Below are 18429 nucleotides of genomic sequence, written 5' to 3'. Positions count from 1 at the left end.
GTCTTACTTTCAGGGAAACACGGTAGACCCAAATTAACTAGTTGCAAAACACAAATGGGTATGGTGGACTATACAACTCAAATATATCAAACAGCAGACTATCTGCTGTGGCAGTACAACACATATTGTTTTGGCAACTTTTATTCACAGCAGTAGTGACAATTTATGGATACATCTGGTAGTTTATTCTTAGTAGCTAGGAATTTCTAATAGACAGCTATTCCAATAGCATGGCATTTATGGTGCTCCTCGTAATTTAGTCTCTAGTAACATGGCACCTATGATATTGCTGTATTTCTGGCAAAACCGCTCCTCTGGTATTTTGGCTTTTCTGCTAATACAACATAGCATCTTTTGGCTAATTATACAAAATGGCCACCAAAGACTTTTGTTTGGTACTTTTGTAATACAATGTGCTACTGCTTCATACCACCTACCAGGTAAAATTTTGTAGTGTTGTTCCCCCTTATGCCATATTTTACAGAAATAGGACAGAATGCACTTTGTTACTCATGTACTTATTTTATTGTTTGCAGTTTACATACATATATAAATCTTGTCACTGTAAAGGCTTCAAACATTAACACAGCCTATCAAGTCAGAAATACTGATGTCTGATGTAGAAGATGTCATAAACGATGTCATAAACAATTATGAGAATCTGTAAGAAAAAAAAGAATAATTATTGTATTAGAAATCACCTTTCTGTATTACTTTGATAAGATCCTCACATCGACTTTCTCCAAATCCAAGCATAGAAGTGTACTAAAGAGACTCCGTAAATGGGTCTAATATTTGTGCACCAGATGAGTAGCACCCTAATTTACAATGGGTTCAATCCAGGGATCTCCTTGCTTTTTAATTCTTATTACTATAATTAGGGAAGATTACAATGGAGTCATGAGAAGCGTGTGCGGAGATTCCATACAACAATATTGTGAGCTCTAGACTATTGTGACAGCTTTGAGTCTGAGCTTGGCCAACTGAATACTAAGGAGTGACATTAAAGACTACTGATGCTGTTGATGCTCAATAAACGCAACTCTGCTACTGCTGTGGAATTTTTAATTTACATTTTCATGGGTTTGGTTACCAGGCAACCTTCTGCCTAAATTTAATGTTCTAGATCATGGGCCTCCTGAAGAGGGAAGACACTATGGGGAGAAACATATGTGTACTGGCCATCCTAAACTAATCAATATTAATATTTTGCTTCAATGTTTTAATCCAACCATTGTGCAACACATAATATCATTTTTAATAACATCCTCACAGATTTGCCACAGGTGTTGGTTCTCCATTCCGTTTCCTCCCCCCTATGCATGGCCCGGGTGTGGGAATTTGCTCATACTAGTGTGACTCCCTGCAAGCCACGAATTGGGCGGGTAGGATGGTTCTCTGTAACACCGATTGACCGGGGGATTTCGTTTGGGATTATGTGAGGACCTTTAGAGGATCTCTGGTCATGAGACTTATGTCAACACAGTGTGATTGGTAACTATGCATTAGAATGTTCACTAACTTTAGCAAACATATGCTTTCTTTAAAAATACAAGCTTGATTTATCGAAATGCAATTCTTTCACAGCAAACTTGCCTTCTGAAGAAGACCCTGATGGGTCGAAACGCGTCAAGGATTTATGTGTTTACCGGCATTTGTTGATTCTTAATGCTGTGCATTACACTATGTTTGCATCATATGTATTGATTTTATAGTCCTCTGTACCAGAGCTCATATTTTAATTGTCAATGTCATCCTGATACGGTTGTTATTAATAAAATGTCATATTTTTACGAATCACGCTTACTATTTTTCTAAAACTTGTGCTGCCGAGAAAACCCCTATTGGGGGAAAGTTCACTTTTGAGATCAGGGGCCTCCAAACTTTCTAGAAAAAGGGACGGTTTATTGTCCTTCAGACTATAGAGGGGGCAGACTGTGGACAGCGGCAGGGAAACATGTCCTGGCATCAGTGGGAGTAAACAGTGCCCCATCTTTGCTTTTAGAAGGATAAAATGTAACCCCAGCGTTGGTGTCAGTAGGAGGAATAGTGCCCCATTGTTGGTGTCAGTGGGAAAAATAATTCCGCATTGTTGATGTCAGTGGGCCATATTCTCAAATACTTTACGCCTGCGTATCAGCAGATACGCAGACGTAAGTCCGATCCTATGTTTAAGTGTATTCTCAAACTGAGATACACTTAAACATGCCTAAGATACGACGGCCTGCGCCGTTGTATCTTAGGCTGCAATATTTACACTGACCGCTAGGTGGCGGTCAGCGTAGAATATGCAAAGGACTAGTCACGCCGATTCTCTAATGTACGCTTGCCCGCCGTAGTGTTTTAACGTCGTTTCCGTAAGCGATACGCGGCGTAAAGATAAAGATGCCCCCTAGGTGGCGTACTCAATGTTAAGTATGGTCGTAGATCCCGCGTCGAAATTTGAAAATTTAACGTCGTTTGCGTAAGTCTTCCGTGAATGGCGCTGGACGCCATTTACGTTACAGTCAAAACAAATGACGTCCGTGAGACGTCATTTAGCGCAATGCACGTCGGGTAATTTACCAGACGGAGCATGCGCATTACGATCGGCGCGGGAGCGCGCCTAATTTAAATGATCCACGCCCCCTACCAGGATCATTTGAATTAGGAGGGCTTGCGCGGGTGGACTTTACGCGACGCCGCCGCAAGTTTACAGGTAAGTGGTTTGGGAATCAGGCACTTGCCACTTAAACTTGCGGCGGGGTAACGTAAAGGACATATGTTCCGCCGCCTCAGATATTTAAGAATATGCCCCAGTGGCAGGAATTCTGCCCCATTGTTGGTGTCAGTAGAAGGAATAGTGGCTTATTATCAGTGGAAGGAATAGTGCCCTAAGGACCTGATAAAGGTAAGCATAGGGCCACAGTTTGGAGACCACTGTTCTAGATCATTGGATGTTTTCACTTTATATTAGATAATTATTTTACTGCCATAGTGAATCTAGCTGCACTGATGTATGACCATTGGACAGCAAAACTGTTTTTTTTTTTTTTGCCTATTTCCTTCTCTGTCCAAAACAAACAACATTTTGATTATAGATGTACTTTAATTATTAAAATTACAAACTTCCAATTCTATACAACGTATTGTTTACCTCTGCTTTTGGTTTTAGTCAGTAGATTCATTTAGAAAATTTGTAGGAGTAAAACGTACCTAGCTTTGCACAAATCCATTGCCATGAGTATATCTATGGTCTCCTGGCATATTTTTACTTTAGCATCATCATGGAAGCTGCAATTAATCATACAAAACAATTAATACTATAATAAGAGATTTCAATTCAGATTTAATAAAATAGTAATTGTTTAATTTATAAAGAGAGTACACATTTTATGACCATGTCTTGTAGCGGGGACACACTAGCAGAAAGGGGCAGTTGGTGTCAGGGTTGCATTCATGTGCTTTGTTAAAGACAAAACTAAGGCCGCGTACACACCATCGGACCAAACCGATGAAAACGGACCGAAGTTCAGTTTCATCGGTCCAAACCGTCCGTGTGTACGCCCCATCGGTCTTTTGTCCTTTGGACAAAAATAAGAGAACTTGCTTTAAAATCGAACCGATGGACCGCTGACCAATAGGTCCAAACCGATGGTTAGTACACAAAAGCATCGGTTCAAAACTCACGCATGCTCAGAATCAAGTCGACGCATGCTTGGAAACATTGAACTTCTTTTTTTCAGCACGTCGTGTGTTTTACGTCACCGCGTTATGACCCGATCGTTTTTTTGAACTGATGGTGTGTACGCACATCAGACCATCAGTCTGCTTCAGCGGTGAACCGATGAAAATGATCCGTCAGACCATTCTCATCAGATGGATCGACTGTGTGTACACAGCCTAAGAGGTTCCACAGGTCCTAATAAACTAAAGAAAAGAAGCTGCATGACACTAAGGCCTCGTACACACGATAGGTTAAGCAGAGGACAATGGTCTGATGGACCGTTTTCATCGGTCAAAATCGATCGTGTCTGGGCCCCATAGGTTATTTAACCATCGGTTAAAAAAAAGCCAACTTGCTTTAACCGATGGATTCCTAACCGATAGGCCAAAACTGTTAGTAGGCACAACCATCGGTTAAAAATCCACGCATGCTTAGAATCAAGTCGACACATGCTTGGAAGCATTGAACTTCGTTTTTTTCAGCACGTCGTTGTGTTTTACGTCACAGCGTTCTGACACGATTGTTTTTTTAACCGATGGTGTGTAGGCGCGACGGACCATCAGTCAGCTTCATCGGTTAACCGATGAAAATGGTCCATCAGACCGTTCTCATCGGATGGACTGATCATGTGTACGCGGCTTTAGGGGGCTATTTACTAAAGGCAAATCCACTTTTCACTACAAGTGCAAATTACAAGTGCAAAGTGCACTTGAAATTGCACTGAAAGTGCACTTGAAAGTGCAGTCGCTGTAGATCCGAGGGGGACATGCAAGGGAAATAAAAAACAGCATTTTAGTTTGCACACGATTGGATGATAAAATCAGCAGAGCTTCCACTCATTTCAGATCTACCCCTAAGATTTACAGCCGTTTCCTTGCCGTTCGTTATTCGTATCTTTATGGCGCTCGGCCCATCATTTGCATGGGGTCACGCCTCATTTACATTGCTCACGCCCACTTCCACTTACGACGACTTACGATTTCAAAACCCAGCGTAGATTTGTGAGCAAGTGCTTTGTGAATACTGTGCTTGCCTCTCTGCGCTGCGTCGGCGTAGCGTATATTCGATACGCTACGCCGGCATAAATATGCGCCGATGTATGTGAATCCAGGCCCTTCTGTTTTTCTAGAAGGCTCTGCTGTGCTTCAGTAAAGTGCTATTTGGTCCCTTTTTCCCTAGCCCATCATACCAGAAATCCAAAGGTTTCTAAACTGAACTAAACTTTTTTTTGTTCCAGTCTGTATACATTATATCATCTTACAGAGCTATAATCAAGGAGAAAAGGTGATTATTAAATACATTAGACAGACAACAATTTAATATGGAAGAAGTGTCTACTAAGAGAAGAGTTGGACTGGGGATTTCCCAGGCATTTCCCTGTTGAGAGTCCTCAACAAAGCCAAGATGTTATCTTATATACACCACATAACATTTCCAACCATATTTGCCAGTATCACCTATAAACTTACTGGGCACACTGTAACCAATGTATACCCTGTCTAGGAACCCTGGGATTCCTGACCAGTATGGGTGAAGTATTTCAACATTTTTAGAACATAAAGAGGTTGATTTACTGAAACTGGAGAGTGCAAAATCTGGTGCAGCTGTGCATAGAAACCAGTTTCCATTTTTTTGTCAAAGCTCAATTGAAGAAGCTGAACTCAGAAGCTAATTGGCTACTATGCACCGCAGAACCAAATTCTGTACTCTCCAGTTTTAGTAAATCAGCCCCCCTGAGAACATAACGCCTTCATTCTGAATGAGCACATCATGGATAATAGTGGTTTCGAGGTGTCCCTACAGCATGTTTACAAATGTCAATATATTTTTTCAGAATTACCTATTTAGTTGGTTCTGATTCTGTAGCCATGTTGTGAAGTCCTTGTTCACTTCAAATTGGTCCATTGTGTCTCTGATCATGTTGAGATCAGGAAGCTGAAATTCAGCTTGCCTCTTGGTGGTATCCAAAATATTTCTACACAGGAAACAATTGTAAGAGTTATTGCTGGCTATTATCACCAAAGCTTCTCTAGATAAAATTCAATATTGGAGAAGGAGGGCCAGATTCACAGTGAGAGTACGCCGGCGTATCTACTGATACGCCGGCGTACTTTCAAATTTGCCACGTCTTTCTTTATCTTGAATTCTCAAACAAAGATATGACGGCATTTGGCTAAGATCCGACAGGCGTACGGCTTCGTACGCCTTCGGATCTTAGGATGCAATACTTCGGTGCCCGCTGGGTGGAGTTTGCGTCATTTTCCGCGTCGGGTATGCTAATTAGCTGTTTTATAGCGATCCACGAAGGTACGCACGGTCGTCGCATTCTCTTACGTCGTCAAGTTGCGACTGCTATTTCAATGGCTTATATTTAGACTAGCCATGTTAAAGTATGGCCGTCGTTCCCGCGTCAAATTAGAATTTTTTTTTTTGCGTAAGTCGTCGGTGAATAGGAAAGGACGTAACGCACGTCGCCGTTCAAAAAATTACGTCGGTGCGACGTCATTTTGTGCAAAGCACGGCGGGAAATTTCAAAACAGAGCATGCGCATTATGTTCGGCACGGGAACGCGCCTATTTAAATGATACAAGCCCCATTTGAATTAGGCGGGCTTGCGCCGGACGGCTTTACGCTTTGTGAATCAAGCACTTGCGCGGAAAACTTGTGGCGGTGTAACGTAAATGTAATACGTTACGCCGACGCAGATGTACCTGAATCTGGCCCGGAATTTCTATCTATGTTACCGCAAAATATAAAATAGTGTATTTCTTCAGTGTTAAATAAGGTAGCATCTGAAACAAATCCCAAGAAGGGATGTCTTAACCTCCTGGGCGGTGTTCCCGAGTCTGACTCGGGGTGAGATTTTTGGGCTAGGATCGGTAACCCCGAGTCAGACTCGGGCTTGCCTCGCTGGATGTACAGGGAGTGTTTACTTACCTTGTCCCTGGATCCAGCGATGCCACCGCGTTGTGTGAGCGAGCGGGACCTCGCTCGATTCACACAGCGTCCTCCTGTGCCGCCGATCTCCGTTCCCTGCGACGTTACGACGCACGGGGACGGAGAACGGCGCCAAATTTAAAAAAGTAAACAAACTCAATACATACAGTATACTGTAATCTTATAGATTACAGTACTGTATGTAAAAAAAACACCCCCCTTGTCCCTAGTGGTCTGCCCAGTGCCCTACATGTACTTTTATATAATAAAAACCTTTTTTTCTCCCTGCAAACTGTAGATTGTCCATAGCAACCAAAAGTGTCCCTTTATGTCAAAAATAGTTTTAGATCAGCTAGAAAACAGCGATAATAAATTATAATCACTTGCAGAATTGTGCGATAGCGATTTGTGGGGAAATTTGTCATAAAAAAAAAAAAATAATGACAATGACAATTCTGCAACTGAGCAAATTTCAGTGATTTTGATTTGATTACATTATTGAATAATTTTTATTATAATTATATTATTATTTGTTATAATTATTTATAGTTATTTATTATATTATAATTTATAATTTTGTTTTTAAAAAAATGTCATACCCGGGATGCCTATTAGAATCTTGTTTGGTCAGATTTAAGTGAGTTATTTCTAAAAATTACAGGCCTACAATATAAAACGCCAAATTTCCTTGCAAATAATGGTACCGCTTTCAGCATGTTTTTTCGGAAAGAATCATACCGCCAGGGAGGTTAAAGAAGAAAAAAAATGATACACCTGTTCTAAATATTCCATGTTACCAAAAATTGTTTCAGCTGTAAGAGATGGTCAGATGTGAATGCCTGATCTGACTTTTTATAATGTCTACAATCATATAATTTCACATTTTGGGGTGCCTACTAGTACACCATGAACAAAAATACTTGAAGCAGAACTACAACATTTACAAAAAACAAACAAAAAACATTGACTGGTATGTCAAGAATATAAACTAACTCTCGCTTACGTCCTCTCCAGAGGTGACCCCTAAAGACTTACCACTCCAATGTCACCAGGCCCTTGGCTTTGGGGGTTTCTATACCCTTTCTATCCTCCATCAGATAAATTACTTTTTAAAGTGGAGCTAAACTCCAGTTTTGGGGGCTCTTGCACATTGTGGCAGAGTTACTTCCTAGTATTCTATCCATGCCTCTTCAGGGTATGGTGTGTTTTCTGTTTGTCTATTGGGTAGCCACTGGTGATGACATTTCTGAACATGCACCAATCTTCATTCTTGGAATCCTACCAATACTAGGAATCAGCCAGAAGTGTGGGGTAAGATGCTTTTTATTTCCAAAGGCTTACTAAGTTTCTTTTAACAAACTCTACTTACTAGCTTGTTTTAAGATTAAGTTCTGCAGCAAAGTATTGATCACAGTTAAAGTTGCTACATGGCTTTAGTGATAATTTATCTTTCTTGATTAATTGACTGTTACACTCATAATATATAGCAAAGGAAGACCTCTACCCATGTCACATCCATATTTAATTATCAGAAAGGAAAGGGGGGGGGGGGTGCTGGCATTTACCCTGCTGTTGCTGGACTTTATTGGCATTACATGAGACAAAACACACTATTGAATAAAAAAAATATTTATAATTTTATATAGAACATTTTAACATTTCAGTGCCTCTGTCTTTCTGCCATATGTTGATGTAAGTGCGATAGGGCCATATGATGGTATTATTATGCAAAAGCGTAAATACACTGTATGTCAATTGTACTAATATTGTAATTATATTACACCATGCAGAATATGATACCTAACCTATGGGTCCTGAAGAAGCTACGCAATCCAGCGAAACACGTTGACCCTTGGAGGATATAATTATTTAGTACACCTCAAGTTTGTGATATATGTACACTAGAAGGTGTTATAAGCTGTTTGTTTATCATATTGCATTACAATAGAATACAACAGATTTTTATTTTTAATTCATCTTGAAATTTTAAAATGTTATAAATAAAATTAGACATATTTTTTTATCCAAAAGTGTGTTTGGTCTCATGTCATGCCAATAAAGTCTAGCAACAGCAGGGTACATCCCGGCACACCCCCTTCCTTACTCCTAATAAATTATATTTTGTATTTTTTTATATAGATATTTTTGTGTTTATAATATTTAGGTTCGAGTTTCAGTTTATAGACATTGTGCTCAAATGATTTGTACTTAACATACTGGCTTTTCTTCTCTCTTCTGCCCAGCAACCAGTCTACAAAGTTCTTTTTGAGCATGTTATCGACTGATCTGCTATAGTCACTGGCAAGAGTGGCTTCTGAGTAACGTCTCTGCATGGGCTGAGCATCCTCACTGCTTGCTGGGGATCTGAAAAGGGTTAGAGAAAGGGACATAATCATCTTAAAAGGTAAATAAAAATTAATAAATATTTAATGCGTCCAATAAAATTCATTATCTGACCCTTCTGCATCTCTGATGGATGAATATATTTATGTCATTGGAATAGGAAAGGAGCCCCCATACATTGGCTTTTGAGTCATACAGGGCATAAAGACGTTTATTATGTTGACTTTTTCTGCTGCTAATGTCCATATGTGAATGGGCACAATGTTGCCTAAATACTTATTACATTAATGCAATAATCATTATTAAATCTATATAATTAATTATGCGTTTAATATGATATGGTTAACAAATGTGTTTTAATGCTAATTTCAAGTATCAAGGTCTGTTGAATAAGCCATGGAAAACAACAACATGATAAGCAAAGTGTAATGACCAGAGAAGCCAGTAAAATCTCAGAGTACTTTATTTTAGTTAGTTAAGATATGATTTCTGATAGGTTGCTCTCAGCTACTGTATTTTGAATATAATCGTTTTGATTTTCACTGACTAGTTGAATAAGCCCGATGGTGATGCTTGTGACCTTTTATGTATGTGAATAACTTTCTCAACACACCGTGCCATCGCTATTCTAGACTTTTCAATGTCCTGCATGTGGCCAATAAATAGGTGACACCAAATTATTATTGTATAATTTACTCTATTATTCTATAACAATGTTTATCAGCTCCAGTCTACGAGTATGTCCAAGAGGCCCAGGTTTTGAGGATTTCCTGCACTAATAGCATTTCTGATCCAGGGGCATAGGTTAGATCACCTGGACAAGATTAGGAAAATCCTGAAAACATAACGGCCCAGATTCAGGTAGAATCGCGCAATATTTGCGTGGGCAAAGAGCAAAAATTTTTCTCTCCGTAAATTGCGCGGGCGATATGTTAATCAGCCGGGCGTAAGGCTGCCTAATGTAAATGATCCCGCCGGGGGCGGGAATCATTTAAATTAGGCGCGCTCCCGCGCCGAGCGAACAGCGCATGCTCCGTCGGGAAACTTTCCCGACGTGCATTGCGGCAAATGACGTCGCAAGGACGTAATTTGCTTCTAAGTGAACGTGAATGGCGTCCAGCGCCATTCACGGTTCACTTACGTAAACGACGTAAAATTTAAACGTCGCGAGGGGGAAGCGTAGCTATACTTTAGCATTGGTTGCGCCTGCTATTAGCAGGAGCAGCCTTATGCTAAAGTCGCCGTACGGAAACTCCGTACCTTGCGTGCGCAGGGCCCGCGCAACTTTTGTGAATCGGTGGTAGTATGCAATTTGCATACTATACGCCGATCACAAAGGCCGCGCCCCCTAGCGGCCAACGCAAGAATGCAGCCTGGGATGTGAAGGCATAAGGAGGCTTATGTCTGTCACATCCTAGGCTGCAGTCGGTGTAACGAGGTTCCTGAATCAGGAGCACTCGTTACACCGGAGCAAGTAAGCCCTTGCGCCGCGCAACCTATGGTTGCGCGGGCGCAAGTGCTTCTTGAATCTGGGCCAACATGTTTAGGGTGCTTGAGGAATGGGGTAAATAGATACTGTATACTGAAAAATGTTCTGCTATTCCTCAAGTTGTGGTGCGAATAGCCTTCACATCAAACACAAAATGCTTTATTATTAATTCATAAATAAAATTATTTTTAAAATTACAAGATTGTCCAGTCTGATTTGGTCTTAGATTCAGATAGCCAAACTTAGGGTGGTAGACATGGAATTGCTCATATTTTGTCCCTACATACAGGCAGATGTGGTTATTTTACAACAGATATCCCATTCCATGTATTTAGTATCCAAGAAAATATTTAATGAATGGCGGAAGTTCATTATTGCCTATATGTTGTCCAAACATGACAAGTATACTTAAAATGTAATTTGCCAGATCACTTGCACTATCTATTAGCCAGATTCAGAGAGGTTTACGCCGGCGTATCAGTAGATACGCCGTCGTAACTCTGAATCTGCGCCGTCGTACATTTAAGTGTATTCTCAAATTGAGATACACTTAAATGTAGCTAAGATACGACGGCAGGCGCCGTCGTATCTTAGCTGACTATTTACGCCGGCCGCTAAGGGCGTGTACGCTGATTTACGCCTAGAATGCGTAAATCAGCGAGATACGCCTATTCACGAACGTACGCTTGCCCGTCACAGTAAAGATACGTCGTTTACGTAAGGCGTTTTCAGGCGTAAAGTTAGTCCAACAAAAAGCTGGCCCAGCCAATGTTAAGTATGGACGTCGAATTTTGAAATTTTTACATCGTTTGCGCAAGTCGCCCGTAAATGGGGCTGGGCATAATTTACGTTCACGTCGAAACCTATAAGTCTTTGCGGCGTAATTTGGAGCATGTGCACTGGGATATGTCCACGGACAGCGCATGCGCCGTTCGTAAAAAACATCAATCACATCGGGTCACGATTCATTAGCATAAAACACGCCTACCTCTTTACAATTTGAATTAGGCGCGCTTAGGCCGGCACATTTACGCTACACCGCCGTAACTTAGGACGCAAGTGCTTTGTGAATACAGCACTTGCCTCTCTAACTTACGGCGGTGTATCGTAAATACGATACGCTACGCCGGCTCAAACATACGCCGCCCTACGTGAATCTAGCTAAGAGTGTACATTTATTTGCCTTCCCTTTTTTCTCTAGGAACCATATAAATTAGGTACATTTTCTAGTACACTAGTACAATGAAAGCAAGACTTTTATTGGTTGTTACAAGCAATACATAAAACCTCTTGTTACAATTTAATTAGACCATAATGTTCAATAATTATACAATGGAATTAGAACTTCTCTGTTACCTTATATTAGTTTCTTCACCTTTTGCAGTATGAATGACTAATATAGTGAAGAAGAGGGCAAAATATTTTGGAATCATTTTCTTTTTTGTCAGCTGTAAAAAAAAGAAAAAAATTATAAAAAAAAGAAGAAAGAAAGCATTTACCTTCTTTTATATACTAATTGGTAAAGATGAGTTTGTTTCTTATGCTTCAAATCATTTTATATAATTGGGTTACCAAATTTAAATGTTTTCCTATTGATCATCTTTCCTCTTCAGCCTATTTTCTTAAAGTAGTATTGGTCCTAGGGGATCAGTAGAGTTAGGCCGCGTACACACGATCGGTCAAAACAGATGTGTGGGCCCCATCGGTCAGTTATCCTTCGGTCAAAAAAATGAGAACTTGCTTTAAACTTTAACCGATGGACGCCTAACCGATAGGTCAAAACAGATCGTTAGTATGCAAAAGCATCGGTTAAAAACACGCACATGCTCAGAATCAAGTCGATGCATGCTTGGAAGCATTGAACTTCATTTTTTTCAGCACGTCGTTGTGTTTTACGTCACTGCGTTCTGACACGATCGGTTATTTAACCTATGGTGTGTAGGCACATCAGACCATCAGTCAGCTTCATCGTTTAACCGATGACAACGGTCCTTCGGACCATTCTCATCGGATGGACTGATCGTGTGTACAGACATCTGGGAACTTATTCAGTGCTAGAGCACAGGCAGAGTATCTCTAGGCGTAAAATGCGGTCCCACTTACAAGCAATTCAAATCAATTTGATTTATTTCTTTGGCCAACTCTACCGAAGAATTAGTTTGTTGTACCTTTTTATTGTACATGTTTACTTTTTATACTAAAAAGCTTGTTCCCTCTACAACCAATCTATCTAGTATACCCAAAGACTGACCTCAGATACACCAGAGACCTGCTTTACCCTGCCTGGCCCTCTGCCGCGCTCCTTCTGTGGCATGTGTTCCTACTGGAATTGCAGAGATCTTGTTACCAGAGTGTGTGACAGATTTAAGAAGCTGTTAGATAGCTTAACTCTCTAGCAACTACTAAAAACGGAAATATGAATTTTAGGTGATGTGATTCTTGAAGTGCAGGTGTAATATCATACTAAATATTCTGTACAGGTTTGGGATCTCCTATTCATCTCTACAGAGTTTGTAGTAGCGCCTATGAACTGCAACACAGGTGTCTGTGGGAATAAGGATATAAACAGCATCCGGAAAAGTGTTTTTATTAAATGGAGTATCTTAAAGTGGTTCTAAAGGTTTAAGCTTTTTACCTTAATGCATTATCTGCATTAGGGCAAAAATTCTTCTGTTGTTAGAATGCCCCCCCCCCCCTTATACTTAGCTGAGCCGGATCTCAAACCTCTGCCTGTGGGAGTCATGCTTGTAACTGTCAGCTTTGCAATGCCTCATGGGACTAGTAGTTCTGCAACAGCTGGAGGGCCGCTAGTTTGAGACCCCTGCTTTAGAGTAATTGGGCAACTATTATTTTGTTGAGAGATGCAATGCGACAAAATGTATTTTCCAAATGGGCCTAAACCCAACACTAAAGGCTAACCTATTTTACACTGCTTGCTGTTCTCTCTGACTGGGGATGGAATCTGAGGCAGGATCAATGGTTCTGTTAGGATATCACTATCTGACAGAGCTCATGTGACCTTCTGCCGTGGCTGTGTTCTGGTACAGGAAACTGGAAGGTTTCTGGAGCTGCATATTGATATTGCTTTTTTTAAATATGTTTTAGCTCTGCGTTTCTCAACCTTTTCAATATAAAGGAACCCCTGCTAAAATTATTATTATTATTATACAGGATTTATATAGCACCAACAGTTTGCGCATCGCTTTACAACATGGGGGCGGACAGTACAGTTACAATCCAATCCAATACAGGAGGAATCAGAGGGTCCTAAAAGGAAGGGTCAAGTGGAACAAAAGGTAATAGCTGTGGTGGAGGTTCAGAAATCACTGTAAAATTACTGTATCAAAAACTGTATGGTCAATGGGAAGAATGCTACTTACACTTGTGAACATTATGAAGAATTACCCCCTTACAGATAGCTAAACAGATCAATGGTGTCAGTGGGAACTTATGTGAGAGGCAGAAATTGCTCATTGCTCAAGGAACCCGTAGTAACACCTGGAGGAACCCTGGTTTAGATAAAAAGTCAGTAAAAAAGGGTAGGGGTCCAAAATGATCAGCTACTGTTTGCTACGGTTTGCATCAATTTTAGGTGTTATGCCCCTAAAACAGATTGACTACTTTGATCACCTACCATCTTGTTAAATGCCTTTGTGGATATGCCTCCACCAAGAATTTTAAAATATTGCATCCATGACATGCATCTAGCTCTATACTAATTGATAGTGTCCCCCAACTTATGTGTAGATTCCTTATATATTCTTAAAGGTTATCTGCCTGGGGGGTGTAGTGTAACCAATTAACAAAAAAAAAAACGTTTTTCTTCTTTTAAGAGTATCTAAGCATTTAGGGCAAGATTCACATAGAATTACGTTGCTCCTGGGCAGCGTAACGTATGTGATTTACGTTACACCGCCGCAGGTTTACAGCGTAAGTGCCTGATTCTCAGAACTCTTACCTGTAAACTTGCGGCGGTGTATCGTAAATGCGCTCGGCGCAAGCCCGCCCAATTCAAATGGGGCGGGCACCATTTAAATTAGGAGTGTTCCCGCGCCGAACATACTGCGCATGCTCCGTCGGGTAAATCACCCGACGTGCATTGCGCTAAATGACGTCGCACGGACGTCATTTGTTTTGACGTTAACGTAAATGGCGTCCAGCGCCATTCACGGACGACTTACGCAAACGACGTTGTTTTTTAAATTTCGACGCGGGAACGACGGCCATACTTAACATGGCTTAGGACACCTAGGAGGTAGTCCTAATTTTACGCGGCGTAACTCGACGGAAACAACGTACAGTTAGATCGACGGGCAGCTCGGACGTTCGGGGATCACCGTAAGTATTCATTTGTATATTCTATGCCGACCGCAATGGCCTCGCCACCTAGCGGCCGGCCTAGAATTGCATCCTTAAGATCCGACAGTGTAATTCAATTACACCTGTCGGATCTTAGGGCTAGCTATGCGTAACTGATTTTATGAATCAGTCGCATAGTTAGGACGGCCCTAACACAGAGATACGACGGCGTATCAGGAGATACGCCATCGTATCTCTTTTGTGAATCTGGCCCTCAGAGTCGGTTCACACTGCAGCGGCACGACTTCGGGGGCGACTCTGCAAGTCGTCCTGAGGACGACTTCAGAGGCGTTTTGCAAAACGACTTCTGTATAGAAATCAATGCAGGTCGCCCAGAGCCGCCCCGACGTCGTACAGGAACCTTTTTTTAAGTTGGAGCGACTTGCGTCGCTCCTATTAGAACGGTTCCATTGCATTCAGTGGGACACGACTCGTCAGGCGGCTGAGCCGCCTGACGTGTCGCCCCAGTGTGAACCGGGTCTTAAGTTTCTAAAATGAATAGATAGATCCATCTTGTACAGCTAGGAATAAAAACAACATAAGTATATGAATATTAATATATTATATTATGTTATATCATAGCTGCCAACATTGCATACTTATTTCCGGGGACACAGTTAGGACATCTAAATTCATCTTCTGTCTTAGTGGACCACAGCATGCCATAAAGTGTTTTGTCATGAAAAGTTTACTGTACAAAATTACAGATACATTTTGTGGCCTAAGAAATGAAAGTTTTTTCATGTGAAAATGCATGGTAATAAATAACATGGACACCAAGTACTTACCTTTGGAGATGTCCTATTCTTCTGGCCCACCTATTGAGGAGCAAAACTTTATATACTCAGTGGGTCCGTCCCATTGGTTGCCCAGGAACATGCTGGCTATAAACGAAAGAAAACTCATTATTCTTGCTTCATTAGGGACAGTTGAGTCAATCTACCACAAAAGGTTAAGTATTATTTGCAGTAATTGGGCTAATGTAAACGAGCAAATGGTAAGAGTGTTAATGGAGGGCACTTGTTAAAAAGGAAACATAATCAACTAGTACTAGATATTTTTTCTCCATTGGTCAGATAACAAACAATTTTTTATTACTTTAGAGGTTTATGGACATAAGACGCAGATTATATAGAGATGGTGTGCATGGAGAGTTACGAGTACAGAAACTGAATAATATCTAGACATTCACTTAGGCTAAATTTACTTGGGTGTTGCCGTAGTGCATGTTTTACTATGCGTTATTTCAACACACAAAACTGCTTGTGGGACATTGCATGGCTATCCATATTGAATTGGCACCCTGGTACAACCTTTCTTGTTTTGTCAAAAAAAAATATATACTTTATGGATTTTTAGATGGCTCTGCTTGGACAGGGAACACATGCCAAAAACTAATGGCGCATTCACACGATCGGGAATTTCGACAAGAAAACCAAGGTTTTTTTTCAGACGGAATTTTGTCTCAAACTTGTGTTGAATACACACGGTCACACAAAATTCCAACCGTCAAGAACGCGGTGACGTACAACACTACGACGAGCCGAGAAAAAATAAATTCAACGATTCCGAGAATGCGTTGACTTGATTCCGAGCATGCGTGTTTTTTTTGTGCATCGGAATTGCATACAGACGATAGGTATTTCCGACAAGAACTTTTCCCGTCTGAAAATTTGAGAACCAGCTCTCAGATTTTTGCTGTCGGAAATTCCGACAGAAAAAGTCTGTTGGGGCCTATACACGATCGGAATTTCTGACCAAAAGCTCACATGGAACTTTTCTTGTTGGAAATTCCGATCGTGAGTACACAGCATTGTAGTAAATATATTTTCTACTACACTGTAGATATTATAGCTGTGTTTTTTTTTTAAAAACTAGGACAGAAGATTAGGTGGACCTACAATTTGATAAACCTTACATACTTTTCCATCCACAATGAAAACTTTTTTTTACAAAATAATAAAACACACCTATTGAGAATCTGTAAATGCGGATCTCTGCAATCCCAAAATACCCTCTTATCTTGGTGAGCTAAAAAAAATACCTCTCCCTCCTTCCAGATCTTACATTGGGGACCAACCCCAAAATTGAACAAGTCTACCTGCATAGGAAAGGGCCAAGCAAAAATAGTATGTCTTCTATCCTCCCTTTCCATATAGATAACTACACTACACTGTGGTGTTAAAGTGGAGTTCCACCCATAAATATAACATTACATCAGTAGTTTTAAAAAAATGTCATTAGTCCTTTACGAATTTTTTTTTTTTTTTTTAGATGCCTTCAAAGTGTTGTTGCTAGGCAGAATAGTTAATCTTCCCACTTCCTGCACCTAGGTGCTTAATGCTTCCTAACCTACACCGCACAGACTCCTGGGAATGTAGTGGGTGTAACTTTCCAGAAGTCTGTGCACTCCCCAGTCTCAAAGAATCATGTGACTTGGACAGCACAGGTGCTGAAACCTGATCTGACACTGCTTGTGCAGCACTGAGCATGTGCAAGATTTTCAAGGCTGAAATCCAGGAAGTCATACAGTCTGGCTTCATGATGCCCACACTTAAGATGGCCCCAGTCAATTTCTATTTTATAAAGTGTCTAAATGCTGTAACAACCTAACAAAACGGACCTTAGTTTACAGACTAACTTTACAAGAATACATTAAGCTTGTGTATTACAGGGGTATTTATATTTAAAAAGTGAAATTGTGTCCGGAACTCCGCTTTAAGTTTATTTTAACTTCAACCCCAGAATAGGAAAATTTAAGGTGATAAACAAGATTTAACTATTTGACGTTTATTTGTAACTCTACTGTAATTACAGTATATAGAAGTAAAAAAAAAAGCAAATATCATCTGCACACAAGCATAAAAATTATACCAAAGATGGGCAAATGGCAATACCCAAAGAGAGAGTATTCCTCACAGAGCCGCCAAATATGGAAAGGGATCCAGAGCATTGTAGCTTTCTCCAGGGTTGGAAAATCCTCAGTAATACTAAAAATAAAACAAAAAGAGAGCACATCAATGTGATCTTTAATATACCTTTATTACATAAAAGTAATATACTTAAAAAATAACTTGATAAGCTTGTATATCATAAAACCAATGAATCACGGACCATCATGCATAGCTGTCCAACCATCCAAACCTGAATAGCCTGCATGGGCACAACCTCAAAGGTGTATCATGGCTTGCATTTTTCTAGGGCACAGTGCCCTGTGCAGGTAGAAAGTATATGCATGTTATATGGAATTCTGAATTTTCTTTACCTTCAATAAAAAACTTGAGAAGATATTACACTTTAGAAACAACTCCTTTGATTCAGGGATAAGCATGTGTGCACATGAATGCATTTTACTTTGGTATTCATCTTTTTAATCCTTTTTTATTCTAAAACCAGGAAGCAGACTTCAGCACAATGCAGGCCTTCTTTTATTTGTCTGTTTAACATTCTTTTGTGTCTTTTATTCTGTTCTCCAACTATAACATGTTGCTTCTATTTTTTTTTTTTTGGAATGACAAACAGTAAAAAGTAACTGGGAAAAAAGATTGTAAACTGAATGAAGTTGGAATAAATAAGGATTAAACCTGCAGTGATA

General features: G+C 40.3%; 1 protein-coding gene across 3 annotated transcripts; it reads right to left on the bottom strand.

The window, feature by feature from the left end:
• Positions 1-502: 502 nt before the first annotated feature.
• LOC120918710 (gastric inhibitory polypeptide) lies at positions 503-17824 on the bottom strand. Of its 3 annotated transcripts, none has more exons than XM_040330416.1 (7): positions 17709-17824; positions 15623-15718; positions 11832-11923; positions 8861-9007; positions 5547-5681; positions 3196-3273; positions 503-661 (listed from the first exon to the last, which is right to left on the bottom strand). In XM_040330416.1, exons 3-7 carry the CDS (start codon positions 11906-11908, stop codon positions 652-654), a joined length of 447 nt encoding a protein of 148 aa, XP_040186350.1. In that variant the 5' UTR covers positions 11909-11923; positions 15623-15718; positions 17709-17824; the 3' UTR covers positions 503-651. The 3 variants fall into 3 exon arrangements, with proteins under 3 accessions (XP_040186350.1, XP_040186352.1, XP_040186349.1); XM_040330418.1 differs by having other exon boundaries at positions 17732-17824; XM_040330415.1 differs by lacking the exons at positions 15623-15718; positions 17709-17824 and adding an exon at positions 12727-12813.
• Between the last annotated feature and the right edge of the window lie 605 nt (positions 17825-18429).

This window comes from Rana temporaria, chromosome 12 (assembly GCF_905171775.1).
Source record: "Rana temporaria chromosome 12, aRanTem1.1, whole genome shotgun sequence".
In the NCBI taxonomy this organism is placed as follows: Eukaryota; Metazoa; Chordata; class Amphibia; order Anura; family Ranidae; genus Rana; species Rana temporaria.
The sequence above is the reverse complement of the archived record's forward strand: the minus strand, read 5'-3'. Positions and strand labels throughout refer to the sequence as shown.

What these genes read in the sequence shown, in the direction of transcription:
- LOC120918710 (XM_040330415.1), bottom strand. Translation starts at nt 12,789, where the DNA reads ATGCCACAGAAGGAGCGCGGCAGAGGGCCAGGCAGGGTAAAGCAGGTC. An exon ending in AGGTCTCTGGTGTATCTGAG is followed by an intron (nt 11,924 to 12,726) that starts GTCAGTCTTTGG and finishes TTTTTTTTACAG; the next exon opens with CTGACAAAAAAGAAAATGAT. An exon ending in AGAAGAGAGAAGAAAAGCCA is followed by an intron (nt 5,682 to 8,860) that starts GTATGTTAAGTA and finishes TTTCCTGTGTAG; the next exon opens with AAATATTTTGGATACCACCA.